This window comes from Bombyx mandarina, chromosome 08 (assembly GCF_030267445.1).
Source record: "Bombyx mandarina strain Sakado chromosome 08, ASM3026744v2".
Classification (NCBI taxonomy): domain Eukaryota; kingdom Metazoa; phylum Arthropoda; class Insecta; order Lepidoptera; family Bombycidae; genus Bombyx; species Bombyx mandarina.
The window spans coordinates 13,058,157-13,080,954 of record NC_143215.1 but is presented as its reverse complement, the minus strand read 5'-3'; the positions used below and the strand labels follow the sequence as shown (position 1 = coordinate 13,080,954).

Genomic DNA, 22,798 nt, shown 5'->3' with positions numbered 1-22,798 from the left:
TTTCAAGGCTATCAGCATAGGTAGGAAAAAAAGGGCGAGAAACATCACGTTCATATAGTAATTAGTATGTCTCGGGTGTTCTCGGCGTGAGTCTGTACCGTGCCGCCTATTGAAGTTTATATTATATAATCTAAATTAATTCACTTTTCACTACTTAAATAATTAGATAATGAAGGTTTCGTACATGCAAATGTACAATTCCTCTACAAAAACAAGCACAGTGAAGACACTGTGCGACTTTCAAACCTCATGTCTCAAGGCAGAGTCACAGGCACGGAATTAACTTAAATAAAATTTAACATATTTCTATACCGCGATTTAGAGTTTCGACACAGCGACATCTATTGACCACAAAGAAAAGCGTGAAAATAGTCTAGCGGTTCGAAGCATGGGAAGGAAAATATACTATAGGTACCTACTCGAATTGTGGGATTGTTGTGACGGGGCAGAAATTGTATTAGAAAAAAAATATATTATGTAAATACACACATGCCATTAAAAATATATGATTGTTTGAAATTATTTCACTACCTATAAAACTTGAAGGACAGTATAATTGACCGCTGATGTACGGGCTTTTGAAGTTATTAAAAAAATACACAGGACTACTTCCTTCTTAACGATGTGGGCACGAGAACAATGTCAATGTCCTCTGCTACGATAGATACAGAATCATAAGATTGGGATGTGGCAAGTTCAGAACGGACGATGACTGTATCTGCATCTAATTCAGGCTGGTCGCACTAAAAGTCACCTCTGGGCTCTGATAGGTCAGTTTTGAGTACGTCTATTAAGAAACAGATTCTAGAGGAGGAAGAAACAGCTGAACCTTCTAGGACAAATTATAGTAATGACAGTAATAACAGGCAGATGTTCATTTAGCCCCAAGCGGTAACTTAGGAATTTTCTATCTTTTTTTTTATTGCTTAAATGGGTGGACGAGCTCACAGCCCACCTGGTGTTAAGTGGTTACTGGAGCCCATAGACATCTACGACGTAAATGCGCCACCCACCTTGAGATATCAGTTCTAAGGTCTCATAGTATAGTTACGACGGCTGCCCCACCCTGCTTAGGATTCTCGTAAATGTACACTCTGATTAGAAAGTATTGTAAAAAGCAATGATTTTTTTGTTTTATAGTGAGGAAAAGGGTCGATAATAAACGAATAAAAATATATATGACAATGAAAACTAAGCTTAACGGTTTATTTTTATCGCATTCTTGCGAATATTTAAAGACCTGGTCAAATATAAATTAACGAAATTTAACAAATTTGTAGCTGGAATTAAAAAACCCTCTATGAAATTGCTGTGATGTCATTATATTGTAAAATGACCAGAAATATAGTTATAGCCCCCAAAAGAAAACTTATTCATAAATTGTCGGTTATTTTTATTTATAACTTTTTAATTTCCATTTTACATTAAAGGTCATAGGAATGAACTTGTAGAAAAAATTATTTGCTACAAATAATGTCCTATAAAATTTTCTGCAGGGTTGTTGGTTTATGAGAAACAGCGCGAAAACCCTTTTTCCAAGATGGCGGCTGGGGGCCATTGGTGGCGACCCTAAAAGCTTGAACTTATGCTTATGTATGTCAACTTATCAACTTTATGGGTGGACGAGCTCACAGCCCACCTGGTGTTAAGTGGTTCCTGGAGCCTATAGACGTCTACAACGTAAATACGCCACCCACCTTGAGATATAAGTTCTAAGGTCTCAGTATAGTTACAATGGCTGCCCACCATACCCTTCAAACCGAAACGCATTACTGCTTCACGGTAGAAATAAGCAGTGGTACCTACCCGTGCGGACTCACAAGAAGTCCTACCACCAGTAAACTCCTCCTCCACTATTTAAGAAAAATATAATTGCGTCCTCTGAAACGCTCGCTAAGGCGTAAGTTCGAAAGGAAAACGTAACATTATAAGAAGATGAAGCTTAATTCGAAAATTCAAATATAAATAAATGTATAAATATTAATTATATTTAATACTAGCTGACCCGGCAGACTTCGTAGTGACTCAATCGATAAATAGAAAACTTAAACTTTTGTATAAAATAAACATAAAACAAACAAAACGAATCGGTCCGACGGGGGACACATCAAAGGAAAAACAAAATTGTTATTTCTATTATTTATTTAATTCCGAGCATTTTCATATTTATCTACCTTTTAAACCTTCTCTGGACTTCCACAAATAATTCAAGAATTTCAAGACCAAAATTAACCAAATCGGTCCAACTGTTCTCGAGTCTTAGCGAGACTAACGAACAGCAATTCATTTTCATATTACTTTAGAGAATATAGAGAATAGAGATTCGCGAGTGACCTTACAAATACATAATCAGAGGACTCGTACACACAATGCACGATTCCTTACAAAAAGTGCACACAGTAGTTTGTACTGTGATTCACGATGACCTGGAGTTGACTCGACACTAACTGAACTATGGAATTAACTTAAATAAAATTTTGCACACCTCTATACCGCGATCTAGTTTCGGAGCAGCGACATCTATTGACAACAAGCGAAAGCAAAAAGAAATTTATATACCCAAATTGTGGGTTTGTTGTGACGTGACAGAAACTGTATTAGAAAACAAAATATATATGCACATACCACTAAAAGGATATGATTGTTTGAAATTATTTTTCTATCGTGCCAGCTAAGTGAATTCTTAGATGTGGACGCATCGCAGTCATAGCTGAAACTAGCCTGACTTTTTGGCGGGAACGCGAGGAGTGAAGTTGTGTGATTTGTTTGATTTTGTCTATTTAGTGTTTCTTCAGGTTTAAATGTGTTATAACGGTGGTTTATTAACTTTTTAATATCTGTGAAAGTGGACGTAACTTCTCGGGATTCTCCAAAAAGTCCACTGAAATAATCTCAGTAAATGAATGACAATTTACTGAGATTATAGTTCATCCCATATCATCTCATTTAATTTAATTTAATCCCAGTTGATTGATGTCTCAAATTAATCATCTTCATTTCATTTCATTTATCTCCATCATCATTTTTCATAAATATAAGAATGTAAATTAAAATAAGACATGACTTAAAGGTCTTAGTGACCAGGTCATATTATATTAGATTTCCTTTTTAATGTTTAATAGGCAACGGCTTGGCTCTGCCCCTGGCATTGCTGAAGTCCATGGGCGACGGTAACCACTCACCATCAGGTGGGCCGTATGCTCGTCTGCCTACAAGGGCAACAAAAAAAAAAAAAACTTTACAATTTAAAGTAGCCCGTATATCACAATTTCAATACCGCCCGCTTCCCCTCAGAGTTGGCGACGGGCTATTTCAAACATAAAAAGTTATAATAACATTTTTAAATAATCTGTGAAAATTATTTTGCTGTGAATTTAGCGTTAGTTTTTGTATTTAAATTAAAGTTTTTTATGGGATGATTCTTTTCAAAAAACTTTTAGCATTTTCTGCTGAATATGTGAAAATAATTTCAACACTTAATTGGATTAATGCATCCACAGCTCAGGGGCTCTCTCCTTTCTTTTTTTCCTACCTAAGCTGATGGTCTTGAGAGACCATATCAGCGTCACCGACCGGTCATAATCACTTTATGTACCAGAAGTTTTCATAAAAAAATGACTGAAAATCATAAATAAGTTACCTCAAAAGAATTCATCTTTCATTTGCAATTACACCAGTAATCGGAGCAGAGCTCATCCTTAACACCAAGAACCGTATATTCTTAGCGATGCCACGTACCACCCATCTCTGTAACTAACTGCCACCACGGTATTTCCTGAACGCCATATGTCCTTCTTCGTACAGGATTTTCAAGAAAATTCTCAGTAGCGTATTGGCTGTGCCCCTGCATCCGTGATAACGTGAACACACGCCATCAGATGGGCGTATGATCGTGCTTATAGTAAGCCTTAACCTTCCAGCTCCTACTACCTTAAGTACTAATAATAATTATAGAGCACTAGCGACCCGCCCTCGCTTCGCTTCGGAAGCTGTAATTTATTATTGATTTCTCCACTATTTAATGGATGTTATTATACATATAAACCTTCTTCTTTAATCACTCTATCTATTAAAAAAAACCTCATCAAAATCCGTTGCGTAGTTTTAAAGATTTAAGCATACATAGGGACAGAGAAAACGACTTTGTTTTATACTATGTAGTGATATTGGTTGGTGCCATTATACTCCTTATTTTTGCTGCTAAGCAATTTTGCATTCCGATTTGAAGGTTAGCATAGTCGATACACCGACGCAATTGAGACATCGATACAAGCCTCATGCTTATTCTGGGCTCCAAAGTTCGGTTTTAGTTTGCCAAATATAAGATTTTACTAGCTTAGGTCTTATCAGAATTGTGTTTTGTCAAGAACGTATCATACCATCTCGAATTTTATCCCACGGGTATATCCCGGCTGGAATCGCACGATGCGATACTAAACAAAAGGCAGTTTCAATACAGCTCGCCTGACATCTTTTCTCAGGGATTAGCGTCCGACGATTTCCTCACTACTCAAAAAAAAAAGTTCAAACCTCATCCTGTATTCCACCAAGCGTGTCCGTGGCTGACTTCGACTAAAACAACATTCTTCTTCGACGAAATCTTCTGTCTATTTCTGGGCTGTGGTCCTCTCTGTTATTAATCTCCTTTTTCCCTGAACTTACCTCGCCATTCTAGAGGTGATTATGAAGCCACTACTGCTAAAAGAAACTACGGGTAACAATGAAGTGAATTGTGATATGATAATTCGACAACAATCTGTGTTACGCATAAATTCCTTATCGGATTATCCAGGTCAAACTGGCGGCTTTATCTATAGAACAGCATCAGACATAAGACAACACAGATAGTCGCCTATCACAAACCGATAGACAAAAAAATCAAGGAGAATGTGATGGACAGGCGTGATGAAGCTATCATTACCTGACTCACACTCCTAAAGCTACTGGTGCTAGCGCTCCGAGCCTGCAAGAAGAAACATTCGTTTCCATACACCAGCACAAACAGCTTGTCTAGCCGTCGAAACCTTTTTTGCGTCCAGTCAGCCTTTTTTACGGAAACAGCTAGCTTTTCCCCGCAAGAGAAACCCTTCGATCGACTTTACATTTATGAGATTGATTTCGTATAGGCATTTAATTTAATGCCTAAAGTTAGCCGTTTCCGAAAGGGCGTTTTTTTTACAAAAAGGCAACGACACACTGACGACCAAAAAGATTGACATGCTCCAAATAGTTACCGAGTATGTGTAACGGCTTTAGAACTCGAATTAAATAGAAACGTGGGTATGTATTGCTGTCATTTGTTATTCATAAAAAGCTTTTTTTTTTAATTTGGAAACCCAAACTTTGCCATATTTAAACAGATCCCTTGTAACGCTTCATCGTTATTTTTGCTAATAATTTTCCGTGTCTATTCTCTATTTGTACTGTACATTCGAGTGTTAAAAACATATCAATTTCTTTAAAGTAGGCGAAAGAATATTTTTTTTTTTTTTTATAAATTTTCTTTCAGAAATGCAATTTATTTGCTTTTTTTTTCTTCCATTGAAATATACAGTGAATGAATCCTTTTTTAACTTTATTATGCGGATCCGATTTAAATTCGACCAGGGACACAATGCTTTGGTAGCCGCGCAATAGACAGTCCGCGCTAAAACTTCATGGTTTTTTTATGTTTCAAATCAATTCAAGCCGTTGCACTATATCAGTATGAAAAATGTGCACACACACAAAATTGCTAAAGAAGAGATAGATCGTGCGTCATCTAATCTTATTGGTCGTATACACAGAAACATTTATAAAGGTTAGCACAAAAATTTGAACTCGCATCGAAGGCATGTCCGATCTTCGTAAATTTAATTTAGACTTATACCTCCGATTCGATTCAAAATTGGAGCTATATTTGATTATAAACTTGTGATTTGAAAGAAAATAAAACCTCTTTATAATTTTATGAACTATGTTCAGATGGTTTATAGTTTAGATTAGAAATTTACAAAACAATCTTCATTTCAAATATAGCACCAAAAACACAAAACATTTATTAATTATGCAAGCATTTTCTTCATAGTGTAGTCATAGAAGTTAGAAACGGTGAGTTTTCATAGTCATCAGATACAAGCAGGACAGAAGTTTGCAACAACAACCTTTAAAGTGACCCTTTACAAAGACATCTGACATTAAACATAGCTTGACAGCTGTCAAAGTTCGTTTGAAGATATCATTGTTTTGACAGATGTCAAGCGCTGTTCCGAATTTATTCAGTTCTATTTAGTAATTCGACTCTTTGTTCACAATAATTTAAATATTAAAAAATGTAAAAGGCACTTCATAGAACATAAAAAGCTTGCCAAGGTAGCAACATCGAATTATTTACAACATTTAATCCTTGCAACATAACGGACATCCAGTCAAATAATATTTTCATGAAACACTTACGGTACAGATAAAAAAGATTTATCTTGAATTTGGAACTCCTTTTTGTGGCGTTGGTTTTAGTTCGAGAATGGAATTTAACTTTTTTGGTATATTTGTATTAAAAGAAATTGAATCTTTTGTAATTTGAAAGGTTTTTGTGCAATACACAACTAAACATAAGTAAGGAACTAAAATAATATTATGCATGTGATTTTTCTATACAAACCAATTATTTCAAGTGCAATCGATGATAAGTAATTATTATTATAATATATACGCGGATTGATACCACAGATTAACTAAGTAGCTCACATAATGCCTTTTTTTTTAATTTATTTTACCCAAGGAAACATGGAAATTTCTATCGTACGTATACACAAATATAAAAACTTTTAGAGCGCATATTAAAATAGTTTCTGCACCACCATTTACGTTAGAACCGTTTCCATAACCGGAGACTTATATAATATTTAATACTTTTTTTGGACCGACTTTTTTGGCACAAGAACTCCTCTAGAAATGCCATATGCAATGCCATAAATGTTACTAGTGAGCCGTATTGTAAATAAAGTTCCTCGCTTATTTTTACCGCGAAACAGTTTTACCTTTGAAGTCGTCGTGGCCTAAAAGATAAGACGTCCGGTGCATTCATGTTGAAGCGATGCACTAGTGTTCGAATCCCGCAGGCGGGTACCAATTTTTCTAATGAAATACGTACTCAACAAATGTTCACGATTGACTTCCACGGTGAAGGAATAACATCGTGTAATAAAAGTGAAACCCGCAAAATTATAATTTGCGTAATTACTGGTGGTAGGACCTGTTGTGAGTCCGCACGGGTAGGTACCACCGCCCTGCCTATTTCTGCCGTGAATATGTAATGCGTTTCGGTTTGAAGGGTGGGGCAGCCGTTGTAACTATTTTTTTTTTTTTTTTTTTTTTCCACAGGAGAAAATCGCCGGATCCCCACCCGCACAGGTGGGGTATGTGGGAGTCGAACCTCACTAAAAACTCCTGCCGCTCACAGCCGGCGCCCTACCCCGGACCGGGTGGGAACCCAGTCGGAGCTATTGAGACGGCGGGACAGGGTTTACGCAGTGCACATTACATCCATCCCGCCGTCCCCCAGACGCCGGACCGGCGGCCGCCAGCAACACGACCGCCGGTTCCCTCGGTCGACGGGCCAAGAGCCCGATTGATAGCGCCGCGCTACACCTTCCCCCGGAGCGGTCGGGGGAACGCGACCTACCACGCCGCCCCACGCCTAGGTTGCTCCCCGCACAAAGCGGGTGGAGCCCGAAGCCCTTAGGGGGCCGGGTTACGGACGGGACCCCGGTCCCGACCCCCTGCTCGGCGGCGGCGGGTTTCTGCGTAGTGAGGAGAGCTTTGCCTCACTCGCCCCGCCGCCTCCTTCTGCGAGATGGTGCACTCGCAGAAGTCGAGCATAGCCTTCCAAGACTCGTCGCCGCCAAGCATCGACGCCACGACGCCAGGCAGCGACAAGTCTGGTCCTATCTTTGCGACAAGGACACGGCGCTGCACCTCCCATGCGGGGCAGACAGCGAGCGTATGCTCCGCCGTGTCCAGGTCGTGTCCACAATGGTGGCACCTCGTCGTCGGCTCAGCTCCTATCCGGTGCAGGTACTTTCCGAAGCATCCGTGCCCAGTCAGCACCTGCACCAGACGGAAGGTGAGGCGTCCTCGGCCACGATTCACCCAGTCATAAAACACTGGGTAAACCGCCTCGACGGTCCGTAGACCCCACGTGGGGTTGGCCAACCGCCTCGACCACGATTCGAGCACGGACCGCCGAGAATGGGCCTTCCGCGCCCGCAGCTCACTTTTGGAGGGACGCGCCACGCCCAGAGCACGAAGCTCACTGCGCCACCGATAGTCGGCAGCGAGCGACTCCGCCTCCAACTCCCATGGCGGCGTCCCCGCCAACACACACGCCGCCTCGAATGAGACGGTGCGATATCCACGGATGACCCTGATAGCAACGGTGCGCTGCGGCCGGCGCAGGAACCGAGCCATAGTAGCCCGATTGCGCGGCTCAGCCCATACAGGCGCACCGTACAGGGCCATCGATCGCACCACCCCAGCGTAGAGGCGGCGTACAACCTGATCCGGCCCCCCGATATTCGGGAGCAGTCGGTTCAAAGAACCGGCCGTCCTCATTAACCGGGGGACCAGCTCCGCAAAGTGAGCACGAAAAGCCCACCGGCCGTCCAACACGAGGCCGAGGTACCTTAACTGCACCCCGACCCCTATCCGGACGCCCCCAACCACGATGTGGGCGTCGACAGGTGGCGCTCTCCGCGGCCCGTGAAACCACAAGGCCTCGGATTTACTGAGCGCCACGTCGAGGCCCAGTCTCTTTATCCTCCCGACGACGAGGGCCACTCCCGCTGTGGCGAGACGGGCAGACTCTCTATAATCATCCCCCCGGGCCACGACCAAAGTGTCGTCCGCGTAACAAATAACACGGAGGCCCGGGAGGAGGGCACCCCTCAGCACCCAGTCGTACCCGATGTTCCACAAGAGGGGTCCAAGAACCGACCCCTGTGGAACACCACGCACGACCGGAAAACGGTGAAGGGTCCCACCGCACCCGGTACATTCGACCGACCTGGCCTCCAAATAGGAGCCAACTAGCCGGCGGAGGTAGAGGGGCACTCCATGCCTCTCTAGTGCCCCCCCTATCACAGACCAGGGCAGGGTGTTAAATGCGTTGGCGATGTCAAGAGACACCGCCAGCGCCACCCCACCCCGTGAGACAGCCTCGTCCGAGAGGGCCCGCACGCGAAGTATCGCATCCACGGTCGAACGGCCCTCCCGGAAGCCGAACTGCTCCGCCGACAGGTCAGGTCCAACCCCGACCAGGTGCTGAACGATGCGGGCAGCCAGAATACGCTCCAGCAATTTTCCCGCCTCGTCCAGCAGTACGATAGGACGATACCCGGCGGCTGTATCCACCGGGCGCCCCTCCTTTCTCAACAACACAAGTCTGCCCGTCCGCCAGAGCAACGGAAACCGTCCCGACTCCAGGCAACCATTAAATAGCTCCAGGAGCCGGTCCCCCAGGGCATCGAGGGCCAAGGCCAGCACCCGGCCATGGACTCCGTCCGGGCCGGGGGCCGTGTCCTTTGCAGTCATCCTGACAACGGCCACACGGAGCTCTGCCCCAGTGATACGGGGCACCTCAGCAGGTGCTTCGCCGTCGATGGCGTCCGACGGCTCACCCATAGCAGGGGGAACAAAACCCTCCCGCTCCTGCGGGAACAACGCCGAAACGATGTCCCGCAGCTGTTGAGGCTGAAGTCGCTCAGTCAAAGGGGGGGCCCACGGGCGCAGTTTGCCGCGCACCAGCCTATACGGGCTCCCCCATGGATCCGCTTCGAGCGCCTCCAAGAGTCTCTCCATGTTCTGCTCCTTGGCCCGCCTGATGGCCAGCCGCAGGGCGTCCTTCGCAGCACGATATTCGCCGTGCAGCCGGGTCTCCTCCTCCGCGAACGCGACGGGGCCGTCGCGCCGCAAGTGGCGGCGACGGCGGTGTCTAGCGCACCGGCGGCTCGCCCGAATGGAGACTGCACGCAGTCTCGCAATTTCGGGCGACCACCAGGGCGACTGCCGCCGTCCACAACGCCGAGGGCCGACCCGGGGCATCGAGGCATCGCATATGCGGTGCATCGCGCCGCGGAACCATTCGGCCTCAGCCTCCACGTCGAAAGGGTGTGGACGCATGGGCGTCCACGCCGCCACTATAGAGGCCTCCACCAGGAGCTCCTTCTTCAGGAGCTTCAATGCCCACCTAGGGAATGATCGGGACGCACTCCGCGGGGGGTTAACCCCGCGAGCGCCTGCGGCCGGCGTCGGCGCGGGAGCGGAAAGATCGAACCGGATATACCGGTGATCCGACAACGATTCCGCCCCCACCACCACGCCCCAGCCCAGGATGCGCTGTGCGATGGACGAGCTCGCGAACGTCAAGTCCACGATAGACTCTCCCATCCATCGCACGCATGTTGCGACCGAGCCCCTGTTAACGATACAGAGATCGGCCGCGACCGCCCACTCCTCCAACAGCCTACCACGAGCGTCCGTGGATGGGGAACCCCAAGCGACAGACTTCGCATTGAAGTCCCCCGCCAGTATCACCGAACGGGGAGAGAGGTGACGAGCGATCACCTCTAGCCCGTCCAGAAACCGCTCGAACTCGACGGTAGGCCGATTTGGAGAGAAGTACACCCCGATCACGACGGTATTTTCTAGTTGTACCGCGACGATCCCGGGGCCCCTGGTCACCATCGCCAGGGGAGGAATCATCGCGGATCTTCTTATATGTATGGCCGCCAAGCCATCAACGTCCCCAAACCAGCAGTCGTCCGCTGGGGGAACGAAGTACGGCTCGGCGACCACAGCCACGTCAATTGACCACTCCGCCATAGTCTGGAGCAGCATGTCCTGAGCCCCGGCGGAGTGGTTCAAATTTCCTTGGAGGAAGCGATAGGTGTGATCCATTAAGACTGGACCACATCCATCGCCCCCTCCCCTACTCTATTGTCCCCGCTATCGGGCTCGAACGCCTCAGCGGGGGCCAACCGGCCGGGGGGCATGCCTTGCCCCCGGTCCGGTGATCAGCCTTGCGTCCGGCCGCCGCGCATAATGAACAATGCGGCGCAGCCAAACACACGGCCGCCTTGTGTCCAGGCTGACCACAGCGGAAACACAGTCCACTGCGGTCAACCGCACTCACGCACCTGGCGAGGCAGTGCCCAGTGCTGAAGCACCTTAGGCACCGCCAGGCACGTGGTTCTAACAGGCGCACGTGGGCTGCTATCCAGCCCACGCGCAACCTGCCCGGATCCCCCGACGGTCTCCCAGGCGGAGGAGCAGCCAGGGCGACGGCCGCCTCCACCGGGCAACGTACCCACACGGAGCCGGCCCCGGTATAACCAGAGCGCAGCTCGCCTACGGTTATATTCTGCGGGGCACAGTTGCCCTGGGCAGCGACGGCCGCCGCCACCTCATCCCTGGTGGTGCAGTCGTCCAGGCCGGTCACTCTCAATTCAGCCATCTTGACCGGCCTATGCACCCGCACCTCCTCTTCAGGCAGAACCATACGGAGCCTTGCCGCCAGACGCTCCGCGATGCCGGGACTGTCGGCAACGGGACATTCTAGCAGCTTGGCCCCATTGGCTGTCTGCCTACAGCGGAGGCCCTCCCCCGCCCCGATCTCATCCAGGTCAACTGCCGCGCGCGCCCGAGCAATAACATCTCCGTATGTCATGCCCTTTGCTTTGGCAGCCGGCAGCAGCGTTAGGACCACTGCCGCCGATCGCGGCGCGCGCGGTGGCTTCTTTGTTTTTTTGTTTTTATTTTTATTTTTATTTTTGGCGGCTACAGGCGCTCGACCCTGTTGGGGAGCAGCCTGAGCCGCCGTGGCCGCCGGCGCTCCACCCACTTGTGGAGCTGTCAATGGGGCCTTCTTGTTACCCCGCCGGGCCACCACGTTCCACCCCTCGTCCATGTTAGACGGAGGCGGAGACAGCGGACGGGGCTGGGGTGCTTGCGATGGTCGTTTCGCGTTGGCACCGCCCCCCCGTTTGGTTCTATCCCGTCCCGGGCCCAACTTAGTAGCTGGAGCCCGTACGGGGGCGGGGCGAGCGGCTGGAGTACCCGACACCGCGGCATATGCCGGTCGCTGAGCGTCAGCCGGAGCAATGAGCTGCGCCTCGAGGGCCGCCAGCCTGCCGTCCAGCCTTTCTAGTACAACCTGGACAGTGCGACTGATGACCTCGTCCAGGCTGAACTTTCCAGCTAGCTCCCGTGGCCTCACGAGTGCCTGCTGCCGATTGGTAACGGTCATCTCTCTAGTGCGCGGTGACGGGAGACGTGGACGCTGCTCAGCCGCGCGCGGTGGCGGCAGCACAGGCCACCCATCGCCAGTCAGCGCCGGAGAACGGTGACTCCGAGGAGCCCCGGTGATACATGACGTCGCTGCCGGTACAGGAGCCGGAGGAGTCCGCAACCCAGTGGCCCGGGGCAGCGCGGGCGACGGCGTCGACGCCGCTGCCCTCCTCGAAGCAGCAGCCTCATCACCAGGCTGCTGTTGGGCTTGAAGTAGTGCTCGAAGCCTCGAATTCTCCGCCATCAGCTGTACCACCTGGTCATTGGCGGAAGCAACCGAAGGCAGAACCTTCGAGACCTGCGAGACCACCTCTCGCAGCTTACGGCCAGCGGCTTTGGTCTTAGTGCCGTTGGCCGCATATGACTTGACGGTCCTCATGGCCCTGTCTATAACCAAGGCAGGGTCTTGAAGGCCGCCATCTTCCTCCTCTGTCGTTCGCCCGTCCAGTGAGGCGACAGACATCGACGCCGATGACTGCGCCGGTGACGGCGCGCCCCTCCTCCGGGCGGGTCTTTCTTTAGGTGGCGGCATGTCCTCCGTAGCAGAGGCCGCATCGGAGACTACCAGTACCTTCTCCGGCGGGGCATCTGCGCCAGAGGATGACGCTGGCTCTCCTCCCCCCTCGCGTGAGGAAACTCGCTGGGATTTCCTTTTCCGCCTTATCTTTTTGGCGGTTGTCTCTTTCGAGCCAGCCGCCTCGCTGTCACTGACGAGCCCAGAAGGCGTCAAGTCAGCGCTGGCGTATCTCTGTTCGACGGGTTTTCCGCTGCCCGTCACACAGCCCCCTTCGTCCTGGCAAGCTTTGCCCCCCCCAGAATACGCGGGGCTGCGTGCTCCCACCAAGGTGGAAGCACGGAGGGATTCTCCACCTAGGGTGGTACCCTCCTGGGGTAATTTTTTTAAAAACTTTGCCATCATTAATTTTTCCTTTGATATTTGACCAGGGGTCGGTCCCCTGGGACGGCCCTCACGACTGGACTCCCTCCAGCCACTCATCCCATCACCGGGCACGTCACAAGCTTAGGATTAGGGCATTTTTTATAGAGGTTCGCATCCTCGCGGCCCCTGCTAGGCAGCGGCCCCCGTCCCCTACTCGGTAGGGATTACGGTATGCTTCTACGAAGCCACGCCGGTAAACCGGTACCCCCCTCTGGAGGGCCTTCCCCTGTAGCTGCCAAGAGGCAACCGGGGACATGGCAACCAGCGACCGGAACGGAGTGCCCTCCGGTTCACTTCTCATCCTCTTGGGGTCTGCCATTACTGACAGACCCACACGTCTGACCATGATGTGGCCACGCCGGCGTACTGGTATCCCTCTCTGGAGGGCCTTCCCCTTTAGCAACCAGAGAGCTACCGGGGACATGGCCTAGCATCCAAGAGGGCTCCAGAAGGGAGCCCTCGCCCCCTTCACGCACCCTTTGTCCAGCAAAGGTGGGAAAAAGGTATGCAGTCTACTTAGTTCGCGGCACCCCTGTGCAGACAACGCTGCTCCACGGTGTCGGGGTGCACGCTTAAGCCCCACCGCCACGACAAGGCGAGACCACGCTTAGTGGGGAGCCGTTGTAACTATACTGAGAGCTTACAACTTATATCTCAAGGTGGGTGGCGCATTTACGTTGTAGATGTCTATGGGCTCCAGTAACCACTTAACATCAGGTGGGCTGTGAGCTCGTCCACCCATCTAAGCAATATAAAAAAAAAAACCTCGCGGGAGAGTCGATATGAAAATTCGTTCTCAAGGTGCGTAGTGGCATCATGCTCTATAGCCCATGGACTCCGATACTCATTTTCAACAGGTAGGCCGTACGCTTGTTAAGCCATCTATGCAAAAAAAACTTATCGCACAGCACGCAATGTATAGTAACACAAAAGTTAGATTACGCGCAGAGTCAATTGTGATTTTTGCTACTACCTCTGCTTTACAATGCGGGCTTACAAAACTAAGCCAATTAGACCGCAAACACATTCACCGGGTTTTGAGTCGATTATGCGTTAACATTAATGAATTCGTGTGAACGCTGTTTCCAAAATTTCTTATTTCTGTACCACTTTTCTCTCATATTTCGTTAAGAATCCATCCTTTGTGAAGAACACGTTTCCGTGTCATACCGAGTCATACGCTTACAATTATTTTTCTTTATGGTCATTTAAATATAATAAAGTTTTTTTTAAGATAAATCTTTTAACGAGCCCATGTAAATATAGATTGTGTAAAATAATATTTATTGACGTGTTTCTTTTTATTGTTGCACGAGGTGGGTCACAGACCATCTGTTCTTAAGTAGTATCAGGAGCCCATTGACATCATGGCGCGATATATCATATTTATCGTCCCACTTTTAAAATATGCTTCCCTGCTTCCCGGTAAATATAAACTGATTGTTGGTCAGCTCTATCCGTGCACAGCTCTACCACCTGCTATCTCATCCCTCCGCCGGGGACGCCACTCGTGAGCACGTTATGTTAAACGTTGAGGTTGAGCATTGAGTAAGCCTAGTTTTCACGTCAGAAACGTTGCCATACTGACGTTTAAAGAGTCATTTAAACTATCTACTACTAATAAAAATATATCTCTATATCGTTTCATCATCATCATCATCATCATCAACAGCCCACAGTCGTCCACTGCTGGACATAGGCCTCTCCCAATCTACACCACTGAGCCCGGTCTGCGGCTCACCTCATCCACTATATCGTTTAGTGTCAACAAAAAAAAAATCGATATTCCCTCTTAAATCCGATTACCATTGAATTTCAGATACCGCGTTTAGGACAGTTTAATTGTTTTGAAACAAAACAGAATACAATTTGTTTACGCATCGAACTGTTATTTCCATTTGAAATCGTAATTGTAATAATTAATTTTACGAACGCGTTACGTCGGTTTGGTTCGATCGGAATGCTACTGTTATTTGGATCGGCAACAACGAATCGAATGAAAGTGCATTTTTGCGTACAAATGTATGTGTAATCAAAGATGGCTTTGAAGAATTTTAGTCTGTTATCTATGGAGGGTAGAATTTTTTTTTCCTACATAAGCTGATAGCCTTGAGAGGCTATTTCAGCGTAACTTAAACTAGTAGATGAGCTCACGGGGCTCAAACCAGAGTGATGTTAACACTGATCCTAGCAAGAGCAGTGCTTCGCAGAATGTACCACCGGATCGGAAATGCGACCCACTGAGAAGATCCGGCGAGAAACTCAGTGGGCTGTGTCTATGGGTTAATTCGCTCGTCGAGCCCTTCGTCGCAAGCGACGGGTTCGACGAGGACGGTGACTAGTGCTTGTGGTACCTAAAAGCACCGTTAGTGGATCAGGAGGATCCGTAATGACGTGTTTTGGGCGACGTCGACTGTTTAGCATTCGGTCTACAGGATCGGGTAGGGTAGAATTAAGGAGGAAGAGCTGTATTAAAATATGTCCGCTGAAAGAGCATCACTCGATACGAGTACGTCAAGCTTCTCATTCATAAAGTAACTTTAGCATATAAAATATTGTTACAGCAAGTGCACTGTAAGCAATCATCTCCACTTCAGTGATTTCTATTGATTCACGCTCACGGACGCATATGATCGGGTTACCAGCGATGAATGTGCGGCGTCACATTCCGGAAATTAACCGGACTTTCGCTTGACTCGTGTAACATGATTCAGTCGTTTTATTTTTTATTTTTTTATGATTAAAGGATTACAGGTGGTCCGGAGACCTTTCCTGTTTCAGGAGGACAAGTAGCCGAGCAAAGACTCAGCCAGGAGGGGTGGGATCTGCTAACAGCTGCCCGAGCGCCTCCAAAGGAGATTTAACAACTCAAGTGCAGCTGCTTCGCGAATGAATCTACTATCGGATCGGAATCGCAACCCGCTGAGAAGATCTGGCGAGAAACTCAGCGGGCTGATGCATGGTTTAGGTTGCACATCGAACTCTTTGTCGAGTTCTATGAGTGCGGCTACCGGGGTTCCTATGCCGGCTCCTAGTGCTAGAGCTGAAGGCGTCTAATGCAAAAGTTATTGGATCTGATGGATCCGTAAGGACGTGTCTAGGGCGTCGACGGTGACTGGCTCCTGCGTGATCAGGATGCGAGAAGTAGTCAGCGGCGGCAACGATAAGGCGATTAGCATAACGCATAGCCTTATCGAAGTAACGTTCCAACGCTGACTTCATGTGTTTTCGAATTGACTCGAGCTCCAGGTCATCGTGTAAGTCGACGTTCCTCACGAACCATGGAGCTCCGCCCGCTAATCTGCAAAATCTGGATTGGAGGTGTCTATGTGTCACGAGGTGTCTATGTGTGTGCGGGCCGCGTCAGCGAACACAACACTCGCGTAAGTTATTACGGGCCTAGCGCAAGTTTTGTAAAGTGTCACCTTGTATCGCGTTAACATGTTTGGGCAAACCACAAGCTACTGAGTAAGTCCGAAAAATTAGAAAGCATAGTGGTCCTCACGAAGTATCGAAGAGGCATGTAATAGAGCTATATTACGATATCTTTGAGCATAACAACTTTGCATGATAACAACTTTCTGTTTGAGAACGATCAAACGCAAACTGCCCTTGCTTTGCTAGACCGTCACTCATACCGTAGTGAACAATAATAAGATGATTCGCAACAAAAATTTTGAAGGTTCGTGCTATTTGAAATATCTCAAAACTAGCATGGCGTCTTTTAATACTATATCGAGGGGTGAAAGGTCATTTGGTTGGATCTAACACCGATTTTGATAACATATTGATAAGCAGTTGCCAGTTTCGAAGCTGCTTAAAATTATGGTGATTAAAACTTATCGGACCGTGATTTCATCAATGTCTTTTGAATGTTCGAGAATATAAATACAATTCGGTGTAATAATCGCCCTGTTTAGGAAGCTACCGACGTGCCTTAATGAGCAATTTCCGAACGAACCATATCACCGACGTATTCTGTTTGCTCCGAAAGACTCCGCAGCTGAATTTAATCCCGGTTTCCATGGAATTGTTTGGAAAGCAGAGTTCATTAAAAGGTCTTCATTTTAATAGGTCAACGCTTGCAAATGTGAGCTCCGTAAAATGAGGGTAGTTTTTGAAATAAAAGTAGTTAGATTAGATATTTCTAAAAGAAGTTTCTAAGGTAAAGAATCTGACAAGAAGAACATTTGAAGAGGTTAAGTATTCCATATTTTTTGTGACAATTAACATAAATACAATACCTTGCTTCTGTTTCTTGGGTCCCTGAAGTCCTCCTTAGAAGCCTTCCGTCTTTTATCCTTCAGGATCATACGAGCTGCTGCAAACGCCATTTTGATACCAAGGTAATGCCTCTTGATTTCCACTTCTGCTACACTTTATGCACTGAGACTTAACTTGATCGGTTTAGGCCTAATTCACTTTACCACAAAATTTATACTTTAATCACTTTACGATTGACTCAATCACAGATTATAATTACAAATTGACAATTAATTGCTTTTAAGACTGGGGTTTTAATGTCACTAATAATTAACACTAATTAATAAATTGTTGTGAATTTACAGTTATATTCTTGGTAGTTAAATTATTGCCTTAATCGTTGTAAATATTTTCTATGTATTTTTCATCTAAAAATTGAACAAGTTGTAACAGAGGTGGTTCCATAAGAGTTTTTAATGTGGCGAAAAATTTGTCATGAGGGAATAAAATTCACTGCGTCACAGCCAAGATGTCATGAATATTTCAAATCTATTAATTCTCGTGTTTAGTGGATAGACGATAATCTGCTAATGAAACATGTAATTTTAAATTATATTCAAAGTTTAGGAGATTTATCATTTCGACCATGCTTAGAAAAATGGTCACCTAAAAAAATCGGTAGGAATTGATGATTTTTTTGTAAATTGAATTTCTCTTTTCGCATTTTTTTTTTTGTAATTTAAATTTAATCTTTTAATCAGTTGCTATTATTTCTATTCGATACTCTTCTGATTAAATATTATCGATTAAAATGGTAGGACTTCTTGTGAGTCCGCAGGGCTAGGTACCACCTCCCCGCCTATTTCAGCCGTGAAGCAGTAATGCGTTTCGGTTTGAAAGTTGGGGCAGCCGTTGTAACTGTACTGAGAACTTATATCTCAAGGTGCGTGGCGCATTTACGTTGTAGATGTCTATGGACTCCAGTTACCACTTAGCACCAGGTGGGCTGTGAGCTCGTACACTCATATAAGCAATAAAAAAATAATCGTAAGCACTTTTTGTGATTTTCTACAAAATTTAACAATCTAAATAAATTCGGAGATTTAAAAAAGAGTTAGTTCAGTAAAGTTATAAAAACGTCGTGCTATCTTTTTAGTTGTAGAAACGCTCATGTTTTCTCGTAAAATTATTAATACTGCGACGTGTCTTTCTTTTTTAGCCGTATATAATGACGGAAAATGTAGTGCTCAAAATCTTTATTACAAGCAAAGCATTCCACAAAATTAAAAGTGTTAACAAGTGAGAATCCTTCGCACCTGTAAAACATAAATTCATTCCTATAATTTGAGAGCTCTCATACAATTGTTACTCGTGTAGAGTACTCGTGTAACCCGCATTAAGTTAAGAGCACACGCGACTGCGAGTCTCTTCCAACCGAGGGTTCTTTGTCAGATCAAAACCGCGACCTACAACCGAAAATAAACCGTTTTCCTATGATTTTTAAGGTCATCATTGTACGCTGCATGATTCCGGAATAGCTCAGCACGGGGTGCCTTGAAATTTAATACAATTTGCGGCTATTCCGTTACTCGCGTGTTAGCGTTTAACATCTCATACATTTGTTCCCTGTATTTTAAATATCTCACTCTGTTATTTTTTTTTATAAATATACGTATTGTTAGCCTATATGTAGTTGTTGATAATAGTGTAGAGGTGTTTGTGCACGACACCGTAGTGGTAAACTTCAATCAACAAATAATCATTACACGATTTAGAGTTAATGAATAGAAAGTGATTACTTTTGCCATGCATGTAAGGTTTCTCCATCTAGATCCCATCCAATGTCTGAGGACCTAAAACCACAATTAGCGCGGATTTCTTTTGACGTACTGTTTTTTTGTAAATTGTATATTTAATTCATTTACAAAGTTTTATTACCACAATGAGTTACGTAAAGATATCTGATAATAATAAAACTGTGTTTCCGAACAAAATAAAGATTAATTTATTAGTTACAAGAAAATCGACATGTGATAGATACAGATCAATGGATACAGCTTAATAAATTTGTCTGTCACTGAAACTCGATATTTATATCTCTACACACACACATGCTAAGATTAAACGTGTGCTATCACTCACATATAGATCACACAATGACAAAACTGGGCTGGCTCTTACGTCAGTTTTTTATTGCATTACTGAATTAACTTGCCCAATTGTGCTTACAAAAAGAAGGTACAACAATTTAAGCAAACGAATAACCGCTCTAATTACCTAGCCATTGAGTTCTAATTAGAAATATTCGATATCAAATCAAAACGGGAGATCGTGGTTCGTGATAGCAACAGTCACGCCTTAAAACTTACATCATCGTTGTATTCCTTATCAGCTCGCTAGTTTATATGAAGTTCCGTAGTCCACTTATCGCTTATCGAGCGACGGTAATTACTATACGCATTAGTGCCGCTTTGCTCCTTGGTAAATCACTCTCATTACGGAAATTTGGAGATCAGATTTACTTATATCGAGGGTTGAAAAGGCAATTCCGTTTAAGCGACATGTCAGTTCATACTTAAGCTATTGCTTAAGTATGAATAAGCTATAGCTTTTATCGCGGGCTTTGAGCGCGGCTACCGAATCAAGAAATTTCGTAACGAAAATAAAACCTATCACCCCCCACTCCGCCTACCATGTAGCTCGCGTTCAACACATTCAAACGTTGCGCCTGTGTAGTGTTTGTGAATAAGCGCGCGGCGTGACGTCGCACTGCATGCGCATCATGAAAAGTCTGCCCATCTCCCTCTCGCGCGGTCTAGCTTATGAGTGTGAAGGGGATAGTTAATGTTTTGCTTTTGTTAATGTTTATAAAAATAGCATGGTCTTATTTAATTATTGTTTTAATATTAAATTATTATTGTCTAATTATAATTGCATAAGTTGATAAAAAATCCTATTCAATAGCTTTACCGCGGCAGTCCCCGAGTGCCACACGTGTTTTTTGGTATTAGTATTAACAATTCGATGTTTTTAATATTTATTACTGGTCGTAGGACCTCTTGTGAGTCTGCACGGGTAGGTACCATCACCCTATCTATTTCAGCCGTGAAGCAGTAATGCGTTTCGGTTTGAAGGGTGGGGCAGCTGTTGTAACTATACTTGAGACCTTAGAACTTATATCTCAAGTTGAGTGGCGCATTTACGTTGTAGATGTCTATGAGCTCCAGTAACCACTTAGCACCAGGCGGGCTGTCAGCTCGACTGCCAATCTATGAAATAAAAAAATGAACTTCAAATAAGTTTACTCCATTCAAATAGCTGAAGAAGTTTTTTATGCAGATATCTTTTTTTAAAATTTTTAACTTTTAAATGGCTCTTTTGTAAAGTTGCAAATATGTTGCTTAAACCAAATAGCCTTTCATACGGACATTATATCGCACTGCTAGAAAGGTAAACGATCTCAAAATCCTGCTTCTATTAAGTGGTAATTGTAGCATATAAACAATTTTGAAGACTTATATCGAATGAGGACCTCGAATCCTAGTTTGTATTGTTTGACTGACTTGGTGGTGCAGTAGTTAGCGAACCTGATTGTTACGTCGAGGGTCGTGGGTTCGATTCCCGCATCGGACAAACATTCGTGTGATAACCAGTTTTGTTTCGTTTTTGTCTAAATCTATACTTATAATATTATAAAGCTGAAGAGTTTGTTTGTTTTGTTTGAACGCGCTAATCTCAGGAACTACTGGCCCGAATTGAAAAATTATTTCAGCGTTAGATAGCCCATTTATTCAGGAAGGCTATAGGCTATATGACATCACGGTAAGACTAATACAAGCGGAGCACCGATAAACAATGTTTCAAAATACTTTCACTTTCTACGTAAATGAAGTGGGGGGGAAAAATTTAGTGTTATGTGCCAAAGTAACTATTTCACGCGGACGGAATCGCGGGCAAAAGCTAGTATGTATATATTTAAACGCATATAATTATGTATGTTAGGCTCCGGTACCCATATCACAGGCAATTCTAATTTGCGGAGGAATGACGCGCCTGTTTTGTTGCCGTTTATTTAGTTGTTTTTAGTATGAGAGTCGGACAACGCTAAGCTATGTTATTAGTAATTATGCACGTTTAGAATGTTTCTTCAAATTGAAATTTTATTGCACTAAATTATAACAAAAATTACACTTAATATATTACAATACTATCGCTGTTTTTTTTTTCTTATCTATGCTGATAGCCTTGAGAGGCTATTTAAGCTTCACCCTAACGTGTAGGTTAGCTCACGGGGCTCAAATCGGAGTGTTGCTAACACTGGCCCTAGCAAGAGCAGTGCTTCGCAGAATCTACCACCGGATCGGAAACGAGACCCACTGAGAAGATCCGGCGAGAAACTCAGTGGACAACCATCGCTCTGTGGTATACTATACTATCACCATATAAATGTTCCCCGTAATAACAGATGGCGCTAATTGTACAGATGTAGATTCATACCTTTATTTCTGGTCTATGTGTAGACTTTTATAGCTCACTGTACATAGAAGGTCGCATATATGAACGGTACGCGTTATAGATGCAAATTAATCGATCGCTTGTGTGGCTTCAACAAAATCAATAGGGTCGCGCTAATGCATTCTGTACCAGTACTTATATTTTCAAATAATATTCGAATATTCCTTAATATTAATTTCAAATAAGACTAATAATTTGGTCTAAGCGCTTAAGTGATTAATGTAGTTATTAAACTTCAATAAAATCATAACACGATGATATACATATTATTATACAGTGTAAGCTAATGAAGGTGTGTTAAAAGTGTTATTTTGATACTTTTTTTTATTGCTTAGGTGGGTGGACGAGCTCACAACCCACCTGGTGTTAAATGGTTAGTGGAGCCGATAGGCATCTACAACGTAAATGCGCTACGCACCTTGAGATAAGAGTTCTAAGGTCTAGTATAGTTACAACGGCTGCCCCATCCTTCAAGCCGAAACGCGTTACTGCTTCACGGCAGAAATAGGCAGGGCGGTGGTACCTACCCGTGCGGACTCACAAGACATCTTACCACCAGTACGTTAAATAATTCGATGATATATGTACATATACATACATACATACATATATACATACAGGTTAAGCTAATGAAGGTGTGTTAAAAGTAATCTTTGGATACAATATATGTAATGCTTCAGTGCAACCTATAGTATAGTTTTTAGCTATTCTGTATGTCAGAGTAAGTTCATAGATAGAAGCTACTTATTTATTTACTATTAGATACCTTATTACTTTTGTGTTTGAGAGATAAATAAAATCGCTTCTTCTAAACCT

General features: G+C 45.0%; 1 protein-coding gene across 6 annotated transcripts in view; it reads right to left on the bottom strand.

The window, feature by feature from the left end:
- LOC114242954 (neo-calmodulin) overlaps positions 1 to 22,798 on the bottom strand; it is a 227,835-nt gene that overhangs the window by 65,409 nt on the left and 139,628 nt on the right. For 3 of the 6 annotated variants that reach the window (XM_089729245.1, XM_089729246.1, XM_089729247.1), the window contains exons 2-3: positions 17,509 to 17,895; positions 4,922 to 4,963 (exon numbers count right to left, since the gene is read on the bottom strand). The exons of 1 other annotated variant lie outside the window; for it this stretch is intronic. In XM_089729245.1, coding sequence (XP_089585371.1) covers positions 4,922 to 4,963; positions 17,509 to 17,598 — 132 coding nt within the window. In that variant the 5' untranslated portion in view covers positions 17,599 to 17,895. The remainder of the gene's footprint in view (positions 1 to 4,921; positions 4,964 to 17,508; positions 17,896 to 22,798) is intronic. 2 more of the 6 variants (XM_089729249.1, XM_089729248.1) reach the window with 2 other exon arrangements.